Source organism: Trachypithecus francoisi, unplaced genomic scaffold (assembly GCF_009764315.1).
Source record: "Trachypithecus francoisi isolate TF-2019V2 unplaced genomic scaffold, Tfra_2.0 Lachesis_group5, whole genome shotgun sequence".
NCBI lineage: Eukaryota > Metazoa > Chordata > Mammalia > Primates > Cercopithecidae > Trachypithecus > Trachypithecus francoisi.
In genome coordinates, this window is record NW_022681470.1 from 124,761,279 (window position 1) to 124,774,860 (window position 13,582).

Consider the following 13,582-nt stretch of genomic DNA (forward strand, 5'->3'; position numbering starts at 1 on the left):
TTCCACTTTCTGTGAAAGTGATTATCTTGACTTTGATTCCCAGTACTGGTAATTTATGTCTTTTCTTGGTCAGTCTTAAATAGGGAGTTTTAAACCTTTTTTTTATAATATAGGTATTTGAAGGCATACTTTTCACCATACACGCCCTTGGGTCATATCCAACAAATTTTGATATTTTTTCATTCAGTCAAAAATATGTCCTTGTGGTAACATTTCTATAATCCATGTATTGTTCACAATTGTATAATTTCTAATGTTTTGTACTTTCCTAGATGTCTATTTTTGATTTCTAATTTAATTCCACTATAGTCAGATACTATATGAGCTGTCAATCACTTGAAATTTATTGAGCTATTTCATAATCCAATATATGGTCTATCATTGTGAATGTTCTATGTACACTTGAAGTTATTTTACAGTTACCTGGTATAGTTTTATAAATGTGAGTTAAGCCAACATGATGGCATTTTTCAAGTTATGTATCTTTTTATTTGGGGGATAGGACTGTAACTGTCCTATCAATGACTGTAAATGATAAATAAAAAATCAGGCTATGATTGTGGATTTCTGTTTCTCTACTTAGCTCTGTGGTGTTTTTCTTAGTATACTTTGTTATTATTGGCATACAAATTAAGAAATGCTTTCTGATAAACTGACCCTTCAGCATTATGAAATATGCTTTTTTATATTTGGTAATACTTCCTGTCTTAAATTTTTCTGTCTAGTAATATAATCATATCAACTTTCTCACGCTTACTGTTTGCATGGAATATCGCTTTCCATCTTTTTACTTTCAACCTGCATCTTGGTATTTCCACCTGACCCTCGTATAGACAGTGTAGTTAGGCCTTGCTTTTTAATCAAGTCTGACAATCTTTGTCTTTTAATTGGAGTACTTAGACCAGTAATATCCAAAAGAAATGCAATGCAAGCACATGAATAAATTTTCAAAGACATTCTTCAGAGTAAGTTTAGGTACACAGCAAAATGGAGAGGAAAGCAGAGAGATTTCCCTGCCTCCTGCCCCCAAAGAGCCTCCCCTTTATCAACATCTCCCACCAGATGGCACATTGTTACAACTGATGAACCTACACTGACACATTATAATCACTCAAAGTCTGTAGTTACCTCGGGGTTCACTCCAAGTGTCTTACATTCTATGGGCTTGGAAAAATTTATGATATGTATCTATCATTATAGCATGCAGAATATTTTCATTGCCCTAAAATCCTCTGTACTCCATCAATTCATCCCTCCCTCAACTCGCAAATCCTAGCAACCACTGATTTTTACTGTTTCCATAATTTTGCTTTTTCTAGAATGTCATATAGTTGGAATCACATGGTATGAAGAATTTTCAAACTGGCTTCTTTTACTTAGTAATACGCACTGAAGGTTCTCCATGGCTTGATAGCTCATTTCCATTTAGTGCTGATTAACATTATACTGTTTGGATATACACCACAATTTATTTGGCCATTTACCTACTAAAGGATTTCTTGGTTGCTATGAAGTTCTGGCAATTATAAAGAAAGGTGCTATAAACATCCATGTGCTGCTTTCTGTGCATACTAAGTTTTCAACTCCTTTAGGCAAATACCAGGAAGCACAACTGCTGGATCATATAATAAAAGTATATTTGAGATGGAGTCTCACTCTCGTTGCCCAGGTTGGAGTGCAATGGTGCAATCTTGGCTCACCACAACCTCCACCTCCTGGGTTCAAGCGATTCTCCTGCCTCAGCCTCCTGGGTAGCTGGGATTACAGGCATGCACCACCACGCCTGGCTAATTTTGTATGTTTTAGTAGAGACGGGGTTTCTCCATGTTGGCCAGGCTAGTTTTGAACTCCCGACCTCAGGTGATCCGCCTGCCTCGGCTTCCCAAAGTGTGGGATCACTGGCATGAGTCACTGTGCCCGGTCATATCGTTTTCTAAGAAACTGCCAAATTGTCTTCCAAAGTGGCTGTACCACTCTGCGTTCCACCAAGCAGTAAGTGAGAGTTCCTGCTGCTCCACATCCTTGCCAGCATTTGGTGTTATCAATGTTCTAAAGTTCGGCCATTCTAGTATGTGTACATGTATTTAAATTATAAAATTTGACAAGTTTTAGGCCGGGCGCGGTGGCTCAAGCCTGTAATCCCAGCACTTTGGGAGGCCGAGGCGGGCGGATCACGAGGTCAGGAGATCGAGACCATCCTGGCTAACACGGTGAAACCCCGTCTCTACTAAAAAAATACAAAAAAACTAGCCGGGCGAGGTGGTGGGCGCCTGTAGTCCCAGCTACTCGGGAGGCTGAGGCAGGAGAATGGCGTACACCCGGGAGGCGGAGCTTGTAGTGAGCTGAGATCCGGCCACTGCACTCCAGCCTGGGCCACAGAGCGAGACTCCGTGTCAAAAATAAAAAAATAAAATAAATAAAATTTGACAAGTTTTAGGCCGGGCGCGGTGGCTCAAGCCTGTAATCCCAGCACTTTGGGAGGCCGAGGCGGGCGGATCACGAGGTCAGGAGATCGAGACCATCCTGGCTAACACGGTGAAACCCCGTCTCTACTAAAAAAATACAAAAAAACTAGCCGGGCGAGGTGGTGGGCGCCTGTAGTCCCAGCTACTCGGGAGGCTGAGGCAGGAGAATGGCGTACACCCGGGAGGCGGAGCTTGTAGTGAGCTGAGATCCGGCCACTGCACTCCAGCCTGGGCCACAGAGCGAGACTCCGTGTCAAAAATAAAAAAATAAAATAAATAAAATTTGACAAGTTTTGACATACATATACATCCATAAAACCACCATCACAAAAATTTATATGTCCATCACCCCTGAGTTTTCTTGTGTCCCTCTGCCACCCCTCCAGCCTGTCCTTTCCCTCTCTTAAACTCCTAGGAACCACGAATTTGCTTTAGATTAGTTTACATTACCCAGAGTTTTATATAAATGGAATCATACAGGATGTACTCTTCTTTTCTCTCATCTTTTACACAACATAACTGTTTGGAGATTCATTCCTGCTGTTGTGTGTATCAATAGCTCATTCTATATGGCTGTTTTTATATTCCACTGTATAGAAAAGCATATGATGCTAAAACAGGAATCTACTTATTAGTTCATCTGTTGATGAATGTTTGTTTCACATTTTGGTGATTACAAATAAGATGGATATGAACATTAACAGTGCCTTCACTTCTCTTGGGTAAATACTTAGGAGACAAATAATCTGGATCATGGAGAAACTACCAAATTGTTTTCCAAAGTAGTTCTATGATTTTACATTCCCATCAGCAGTATTGTGAATATTATGATTCTTCCTCATTCTTCCCAAATCATGCTTTCCAAGATGGCACTCTTTTTAATCTTAGTCACTATTAATAGGTTTGTAATGTTATTTCACTGTAGTTTTAATTTTCATTTCCCTAATAACTAATGATGCTGATCAGCTTTTTCATGTGCTTACTTACCATCTGTATATCTCTCGTGCAATACTACCTGTTCAAATATTTTGGCCAATTCATTGAGTAGTCTGTTGCCTGACTGCTGAGTTTACATATACTGAATCTTTTAATATTTTGGATAGAAGTCCTTTATCAGCTATATGCTTCGTTATGATGTTCTTCCAGTCTACGGCTTGTCTTTTCATTCCCTAACAGTTTCTTTTGAAGGGCACAAAATTTTAATTCTGATGTCAAATTCCATTTTTTAACAGATTGTACTTTTAGAGTTATATCAAATACATTTCTGCTTAATCCAAAGTCACAAAGATTTTCTGTGTTGTTTTCTAGAGGTTTTATAATTTTTGGTTCTACATTTAGGTCATGATCCATTTGGAGTTAATTTTCACATGTAGTATGAGATACATATCCAAGATCATTTTTTTGCAGATGGATAGATCCAACTGCTATAGTACCCTTTGTTGAAGTCTACTCTTTTTTCCACTGAATTGACTTTGCACCTCTGTCAAAAATCAATTATCCATAATTGTGTGAGTTAATTTCTGAACTCTCTGCTCTGTCTCACTGACCTATTTATCTTTATGTCATTATGATGCTATTTTTAATTACTGCAGCTTTGCAGTAATTCTTGAAAACAGGTAGTCGTCAATGCTCCAATTTTTCCTCTATTGGCTTTTAGCTATACTTCTTTATATCTTTTTAAATGAGATTATACTTAGAATTTTGATATGCAACCTAAACAGAATCTTTTCATAGTAGAGTTAACACTGCATCACTTCAGGTAAAATATAAGAATCTTACCACTGAAAAATTCCATTTATCTTCACTTAGTACTAACTGCTGTCATATAAAATCCATTTACATAATAAACTCCGTAATACAAAGTTGTTGTTTACATAAAGTCTTTCAAAGAAATTGAGAGGAAAAGAAAGAGCCTTTTTAAAATTTATACACATATTAACTACTCCCAGTACTCCTCTTTATCTCCTGCAGAGCCAAGTTATCTAATGTCATTCCATTCAGTCTAAAGAAATTCTCTTTTTTTTTTTCTCTTTAATACAAGGTATTGGTCTCCTGTTAGATGTCTTTTTCCTGGCTGTTTAGATTTGCTCTTCATTTCTAGTTTTCAGTATTTTGAAAGTGAATATTTGAATTCTTTTTATTTAGCCTACATGAGGAATTTACCTGAGCTTCTTAGGAATGTAAGCTGATATATTTTATTCAAATTTTGTAAGTTCTCAGTCATTACTACCTCAAACAGATATATGTTTTTTCCCTTCACATTCTCACACTAAAACTCAAACTATATGTCAGACTGCTTCACTGTCCATTAGGTATACTTTCTCCTCTCTGACAGATTTAATCATTGTATTCATGTGTATTCAAGTTCACTAACATTTCTTCTCGTCTCCAATCTGCTAATAGTCCCAACTATTTCAAATACTATATTTTTCAATTAGAATATTTCTACATGCTTTCTTTATAGTTTTTTATCTCTTAAACACTCCTCCATCATTCATTATTTCAATCTTTTCCTTTACAACTTAAAATACTTATCTTTGTCTGCTAATTCTAACTCTAGGTCATTTTGGAATCTGTTCCTATTCAATGTGTCTCTATATTTCATGGGTTACTTTCCTGCTTCTTCACATCACTTGTAATTTCTGATGGTATGGTAGATATTATGGAAGATAGTAGCAGGAAAACTATATCATGTTGTCTTTCTTGGGGGTGTTGTTTTGTTTTGAAAGGCAACTAAATTATTGGTTAATCCATCATCAGTTACTGGTTAGATTAACTGGTGAATCCTTCACTTCCTATTGAGTTCGGTTTTTTGTTTTTATCTCAGTCTTATAGATGGCACTTCCTATGGGGTGTGATCCTTTCTATTCAGGTCCAAGCTTTCTGTAGTCTAAAAGGAGTGTTTGAAGTACCCTGCAAGATGTCTGCATTCTGACTTCTCAGAACTCCAATGTTTCAGAGTACTATGCAACCTATGGAATCACTGTTTAGCCCCAGAGCAGACAATTTCTGATAGACCTGGCAAAGTCTTAACCTGCACACATGTAACCCAGTCATTATCCAAAACTCTGAATGAAGTGAATGACCATACTAAATTCTGCCCCCTGTTCTACTCCTAAACCCCTAGACAGCTCTCTTTTCTCCAGGACTTCCCCATAAATTCCAAATGACTGAGCAGTTCTGACACCCACTCTTAGTCTCTTCAGCTCAGTGAGACCTGTATACTGAACTGAGCTCTCCACTTCTCTGTGGTTTACAGCAGTAAAACGGTCCAAGGCAGAAAGCCAGAGTGTTCATGATACTTACCCCACACGCTACCCTTCTCTCAAGGATGATCTTATACCGTCTGCTCATCACTTCCAAACAACAGTTGTTCCACGTATTTTATTCAGTTACATAGTTTTTGGTTTTGGGGGGAGACTGAAAAGGTGGGTCAAGGCTGCTACTAGTTACTCTGTCATTAGCCGTAAATATTAATTTGGAAATTAATTCTTAATTAATTTCCCATTATCAATCACAGTATGCATTGTAAAAACAAAAAGAGAAACCGACAAGTTACACACTTAAGCCTATTTGTTCAACTATGTGTACATGGTACTTTGACTATCAAAACCATGGCCCAGTGATTTTGCTTTGTAATCATTACATAGCAAAATCAAAGATAATGACCTGCTGATAAATTTATCTTCACATCGTGACTATTATCTGTTAAGTCCTTAAAATTTTTAGTTAACTGAATTGTCAGAGATGTGTGTTTTGTGTTTGTGTGTGTCAAGATGTATGTATACATAAGCACAGTTACCTAAGTGAAATCAAAATGTCTTCCAGTCTTTTATGATCCTTTTATTGCCAAATATAATTTGTTCCTCAAGCAAATAATTCAAAGTTAAAATACGGAAAAAGGAACTTTAGTTTCAGGTAAATAATGTAAAATGTTGAGCTGTGAGGTAAATTCATTTGATAATAATAATCATCAAATTCAAAATTTGGCCCATTCAGATGAGAACACGTCAATTCAAGCAAAACAAAACAAAATACAAAAAAAAAAAAAAAAAAATTTGGCCCAACAGCCATAAAACTAAGGTCTAAAATTTGGTCTATATTGGTTTACTAACAGATCCTACAAACAACCAACATTATTTCAGATATATAAACTTTTTTAAATTCTAACTTTGAAGATTAAAACAAATCATCTTAAATATGCAGGTAGACAACATAAAAGGATCAACTCAAAGAATTAAAATACTGTTTCAGCAAAAAATTAGTTAAAACCATTGCAACTACGTAGCTGAATTCTTTGGTTTTTACTTACAATGTGGGTTTTAGGGTTGTGGCATAAATACTTAAAGTAAAAATATTATATGACACACAAACACAAAAAATAAAAACAAAATAAAAATACCAGAGGGGCACATGAGAGGACTATAATGTGAGAAAGAATTACATTTGTGGTTCAAAAATGAAAAGCAATCAAACTTAAGAGTCACCAACTTCAGGTGTTTTTTTTGTTTGTTTGTTTGTTTTCACTCAGCTCATATATACTCTAGTAAAATTTAGTCTAAAATGTTTCAACACAGCATTTAAAAAGAAAGGCTTAAAAAAAAAAAAAAAGAAAAAAGAAAGGCTTTCCTGGTATAATGGAGTTAAATTTGAGTTTTAACATTCTGCCCCCTAAAATGGTAAATGACAGACTGCTAAGAGAGTAACACTTACCTGTAACTACCATGCTGCTCATATTAGAGTTTGGACTACTGAGAACACTGCCTGAGAGCAGTTCGTCAGATCCTCTCTATAAAAACAAAAACAAGTTAGCATAAGATATCTTTAAATTTAAAAATATTAATCTAAAAGTCTTTCACTTAAACAAATGTCAAATGTTACACTATTGGGAATAGTGAAAAATGTTAAGCCCTATAATAAAAAATTAACTTCATCCCTCTACTCTTCCATCTATCCCTCTCTCATTCTCACAAAGGCAACAATGTTCCCCTTCCCCTCTTTAAGTCCAAAAGACAATAAATAGAAAAAGTGATGAGATTCTATAAGCAAAAGCTTTGGAAACTATCTCAAATTGTTTACAAACAAACCAAAGCCACATCAGCTAGACTTTCTCAGAAACATTCTCTACATCCTCCATCCCAACGGTCCTTTATTCATCCAGATAATTCAGGTCTTTATAAAATTAGAACTTCATTCTGGTGAGTTAGATATCAGTATCATCATCATTATTAAAATTAAGCAGGTATATACTTCAGTGGCTAGAACACTGAAAGCAAAAGCAAAATCTCTGGAACGAGAGATTTCTTTCTGCAAAAAAATAAGGTCATGTCTTAAAATTCTTTAGAGAAAAGGTTATACATTCATCTGTTTGGGAACTGCACAGTTGTTCAAACCAGCCAGTGACATTTTAGCTATTTTGAAAATGTTATGTATTTACAAAAATATGAATGGACTAATATTTAAACTAACTAAAATCAACTGTTTTGCCTCGGCTATGTATATTTACATACGTGGATATTAGTATTTAAAATAGGTTAAATCAATACTGGCTGATTTAAACAACCAATCAGTACAAAGTTAATATAAAACCATCAAAATGAAAAAAATGTGCAAAGGAGATAATGAATTATCAAAGCATTTCACAAAGTCCAAAAAATCCAAATTCACCATAAGCTTTATGCTAATTTGTATTTAAACTCATAATGAATACACTGTATTACAACAAATATGAGAACAGTAAACAGATACCCATAGGTCATCTCCTTTAAATATTTTAAGAGCTTTCTACTTATTGGCATCAAATGCGCAGAGAAAAAAATATATATATATAACCAGTTTCAAGTCACATTGATACTGTATTTACACCAGGCCTAATTTTTTTTTTTTTTTTTTTTTTTTTGAGACGGAGTCTCGCTCTGTCGCCCGGGCTGGAGTGCAGTGGCCGGATCTCAGCTCACTGCAAGCTCCGCCTCCCGGGTTTACGCCATTCTCCTGCCTCAGCCTCCCGAGAAGCTGGGACTACAGGCGCCCACTACCTCGCCCGGCTAGTTTTTTGTATTTTTTAGTAGAGACAGGGTTTCACCGTGTTAGCCAGGATGGTCTCGATCTCCTGACCTCGTGATCCGCCCGCCTCGGCCTCCCAAAGTGCTGGGATTACAGGCTTGAGCCACCGCGCCCGGCCACCAGGCTTAATTTCTTAACCAATTTCTAACCTAGATATGGAAGATTGGCATGGCATAGTTTTATAAGAACATGATGAGCAGAATTGTATACATTAGTGATTCTCACAGTGTAGTCCCTAAGATCTAATTGAATACTCTAGCGATTCTCAAAGTGTGGTACCTAATCCTAAGATTAGACCTGGAAACTTACTGATAATACATGTTCTCAGGTCCAATCCCAGACCTACTGAATAAGAAACTCTGAGGGTGGGGTCCAAAAAGCCAGGTTTTAAAAAAAATCCTCAAGTGTTTCTCATGCATGCAAAAGTTTAAGAGCCACTGATACACATTATTGGCTCATTATCAACAATAGAAAATGTTTCCTAGCTTTCTTCAAGTTTTCATGACAAGTAGAAAATATGGTATTAAGAAAGGGTGCTCTGAAGCTCAACTTCCACTTACCAGTTAGGTTAACAGTACTTAATCATTCTAAGCCTGAAGTTCTTCATTTGTAAAATAGGGATAACATCCACATCACAGCCCTTAGGATTAAATGTGATAATACATGAACAGTGATTACCAGGTAAAGTGCCTGGTCCATATCAGTAGTGTTCACTATAATATTCCCAAGTGTCAACCAAGTACAACGTTCCCACATATTTACTGACTCAGTAAGTGAATTAACGTTATTATTAACAGTTACATGTTTTTTGGCCTTTGTTCTTAGACCAAAAAAACTGAAGGTCAAGTTACTCCGTATACAAAATCAAGGTTGGCCCGCCACCACAGGATAGAGAGATAAAGCCAGCCCTTCCATAAATCCACAGAAGTCCAGATTAGATATTCTAAAAGTAAAAAACAAACAAAAACAAAACTGAAGCGATCCTTAACGTTTTACTAACCTGAACAAAATTCCTAACCAATTAAACTAATGTGAATGCCTTATTTGTTCCTTAGTTCACAAAAATACTTTAACTCTCCTAGTTTTCGAAAATATACCTGACCTCTTTTCAAATGTATTATCATCAGCTTATTCTTTAGATGTTTGACTATCTGTGAATTCAAATCCTTCCATGCACCTACAGTATACCACTGTAAAACTTGTGATCACAGTGGATCACAGGTAATTCTGGAAGATGACAGGTGGGGAATCTTGGGCCTATTCAAGTACAAAAGAAAGCCTCTAACACTGATTTATGGTGTGCTATGAAGGATACTCTTCCTGCTTCCTGCAATGCATCTTTTTGCATGGAAAAGTCTTTCCATTTTAAGTTTGTATTTATGACCTTTTTTCTTCCTCAAATGGTTTCATACCTGCTGTTAAGAGAGCAGATTTAACAGCCTTCATTACTGAGAATAATGTCAAATTATTTGGAATTTTGAGATTTTACAAAAACTACTGGAGTATTTTTACAAATTACATTTTTATTTGAAAAAGCAATTATGCCTGTCTTTGCCAATAAGCAAAAAAGCTTACCACTGTTATGCCCAAAAGAAGTGATTCAGCACTACTGATAAATGTTAACATTACTACATTAACTGATAGAATAATTTCACCTGAATTATTTCAGTCTGATCATTTAACTTAGAATGTATATGAAATAAATGATCAACGGGTAGTGACTGATGACTGCCCCACATTAATGACTGCTGAAACAAATCAAATTAGTGGTACTTAGAATCAAAATACCTACGAAAGAATATGTGCTCTTTAAATTTTTTAATTCATGTAAGAATGATGTCAATTTTAGATTCAACTAAAAGAAATTAAATGTTAAGACTAGCATTGATGTCTCTTATTAAATCTGACCACAGAAACTTTTCATCCTGTGTAATATCAACGACCATATCAAGAGAAACTAACATCCCACAGAAATAAGAAAATGCAAAAATAGGAAGATACACTCTACACGTCAGAGAAAGAAATGACTAAAAAAAAAAAAAAATGCAAAAGTAAGTACAGATTAAAGGCCATTTCACTCATTTCAATGTTACAAATTTCTTGTTTTTTCTTCTCATGGTTATTAGATACTCTGTTTATCATAATAGTCCAGTCCAACTATTAATACCATGTATCACTTCCAGGTGGAAGAGCTGCCAGGTCTGCCAAGAAGGCAACCAAGGACTGAAGGCTGAGGGTGACAGCAGTCTCTGGGCTCTGCTATGGTTTGGGACTGAGAGCTAACCAAACATTTTCTCCTCTGGAGATGTCAGCCTAGGGAACCATGACAGAAAGACACAGGGCAAGGACACAAATAATAAGTTTCTGAGGAAAAACAGATTCTCAGAGAGGAAGAAAGGTACGTACCTAGGTGAATAATCCTGGTCTCCTTAAACAGAGGTGTCACAAAGATGATGAAGAAGTGGACTGAATACCACCTATCTATTAAAGGCTTGCAAAAGCCCTGACTCACGCAACAAATAAAAATAGAGAAGACAATGGTACAATGAAGAGGATCTGTAAAATCAAAAGCTAACTTTTTTTTAAAAAAAGACAACGAAATAGAAAACTACAAGGAAAACATTTTTTAAAAACAAGGCGAGCACAATCACGTATCAACAGACCACGCAGCCAAGAACAAAAGCCTAGGGATTAGTGAAGCAACAATATGAAAGAAACTTGGCCCAGTGAATAACCTTACGGAGCAGACTCATACCACTTTCTTATACCAGCAGGACTTTTGCTATGACAGAAAAAGAAACAAAAAAAAATCTTCTAGTAGTCTATTTATGCCACTATGTTCTGCATTTTGTTATGACAGTTTTTTCAGCCTTGACCTTTCGATATATACACCTGTAATATGAAAAAGTCACTACAGAGATTTCAATTTAATTGACTATCTTAATAAGGGCAAAAAATGAAACCAGATCCCTACCAAATACAATACACAAAAATAATTTTCTTATAAACATAAAAAGCAAATTTTTAAAAAATTTCAGAAGAAAATACCTTTATGAACTCTTAGTATGTAAGGATTTTTAAATTAAGACACAAGAAAACTGAACATGAAAGAACATACTGATAAATTCTACCTCAAAATCTCTTTATAAGAAACCGTATCACAGCAACAGTTGAGGAGCTAAAAACTGTTACTAGGGATTGCCTTCAAGACTTCCAACAATCAACATGGAAGACGTCCAGAAGAGCAAAGGAAAATTTGGAATGTGTAAAGAATGGGATCATATAAATGATTTTTATCTAAGATGCAAAGGGAATCTGTGGTCACATTAAAACTCTGTGCATTAAGAATTTGTATTAATCTGCAACAATAAGCCCTGGGAACTAGTGGCAGGGGAAGGGAGAAAGGACTGTAAATCTAACTGCTGGGTACTGAGCTCACTATCTGGCTGACAGGATCATTTGTATTGCAAACTTCAGCTTCATGCCATATACCCCTGTAACAAACCTGCACATGTAACCCTGAATCTAAAGTAAAGTTGAAATTATTTAAAAGAAAGAAAGAAAGAGAGAGAGAGAGACAGAGAGAAAAAGAAAGAAAGAGAGAGAGAGAGAAAGAATGAGTCAAGACAAGACAGCATAAAGAAGTGACAAGGCAAGCTACAAACTGGGAAAAGACGCCAGCAACACAAATAACCAAAAGACAATCAGTAACCGTAAAAGACACACCTTTTTTCCCCCCCCAGACAAGGTCTTGCTCTGTCACCAAGCTAGAGTGCAATGGAACAATCATAGCTAACTGCAGCCTCAAACTCCTGGGCCCACAAGCAATCCTCCTCCCTCAGCCTCCCAAATAGCTGAGCAAGCCACTGCCTCCAGCAATTTTTTAAAATTACAAAATCAGTTAAATAATGAACTCATATTTTCATCAAGCAAAAAACACAAATAGGCATTTCACAGAATTTCACAGAAGAGAAACATCCATGGCCATAAATGTGGGGGGAAAAAAAGACGTAAGACCTCATTAATAATCAGGGAAAGACAAAGAAAGACCAAAGAAAATACTACACACCAAATTGGTAAAAATTAAGAAATTACTTAGCCAAGCGCTGGTGGGGATCTGAAACAGCAAGAACTCCTACGCGCTACTGGTGAGAACATAAATAGGAACAATACACTGGAAAATAATCTAGTACTATCTTGTAAAGTTTATTTTACACACTAGCAATATGTAGCTATACCTTTAAATATACACTCTCAAAAACACTTGCATAAATGTACCAGGAAACAAGTACAAAAAAGTTCACAGCAGTATTGTTCTTAAAGTCAAAATCTTTTTGTTTTTTTGAGATGGAGTCTCGGTCTGTCACCCAGGCTGGAGTGCAATGGCACAGTCTCAGCTCACTGCAACCTCTGCCTCCCAGGTTCAAGTGATTCTCCTGCCTTAGTCTCCTGAGTAGCTGGGACTACAGGTGCACACCACCACACCTGGCTAATTTTTGTATTTTTAGTAGAGACGGGGTTTCACTATGTTGGCCATGCTGGTCTCGAACTCCTGATCTTGTGATCCACCTGCCCTGGCCTCCCAAAGTGCTGTGATTACAGGTGTGAGCCACCATGCCTGGCGTAAGTCAAAATCTTTAAATATTCAAATGTCCATCAACCCAAATGTCCAATAAAAGAGATAAAATGGGTATTTTCACAAAAGAGTATACCACAGCAATGATTATTATAAAACTACCCAAAAAACACAGCTATGTATTAGAATAATTATTGAATTAAAACACAAGACATGGAAAACATTATATGGGCATACCATTTCCATAAACTAAAAAAAACCAAAATATATTTTTGTCATTTATATGAAAAATCCATATTGAAAAAATAAGGCAAAAGTTGTGGCAGCCACCTACCCATGACAGGGTAAGAAGGGGGATTAAAAAGCAATATTGGGCTGGGCGCAGCGGCTCACGCCTGTAATCCCAGCACTTTGGGAAGCCGACGCGGGCGTATAACGAGGTCAAGAGATCAAGACCATTCTGGCTAACACGCTGAAA

General features: G+C 36.3%; 1 protein-coding gene across 5 annotated transcripts in view; it reads right to left on the reverse strand.

Annotated features, from left to right (window-relative positions):
- PTBP2 (polypyrimidine tract binding protein 2) overlaps positions 1-13,582 on the reverse strand; it is a 93,735-nt gene that overhangs the window by 56,039 nt on the left and 24,114 nt on the right. For all 5 annotated transcript variants that reach the window (XM_033195308.1, XM_033195310.1, XM_033195306.1 and 2 more), the window contains exon 3: positions 7,179-7,254. In XM_033195308.1, the coding sequence (XP_033051199.1) occupies positions 7,179-7,254 (76 nt within the window). The remainder of the gene's footprint in view (positions 1-7,178; positions 7,255-13,582) is intronic.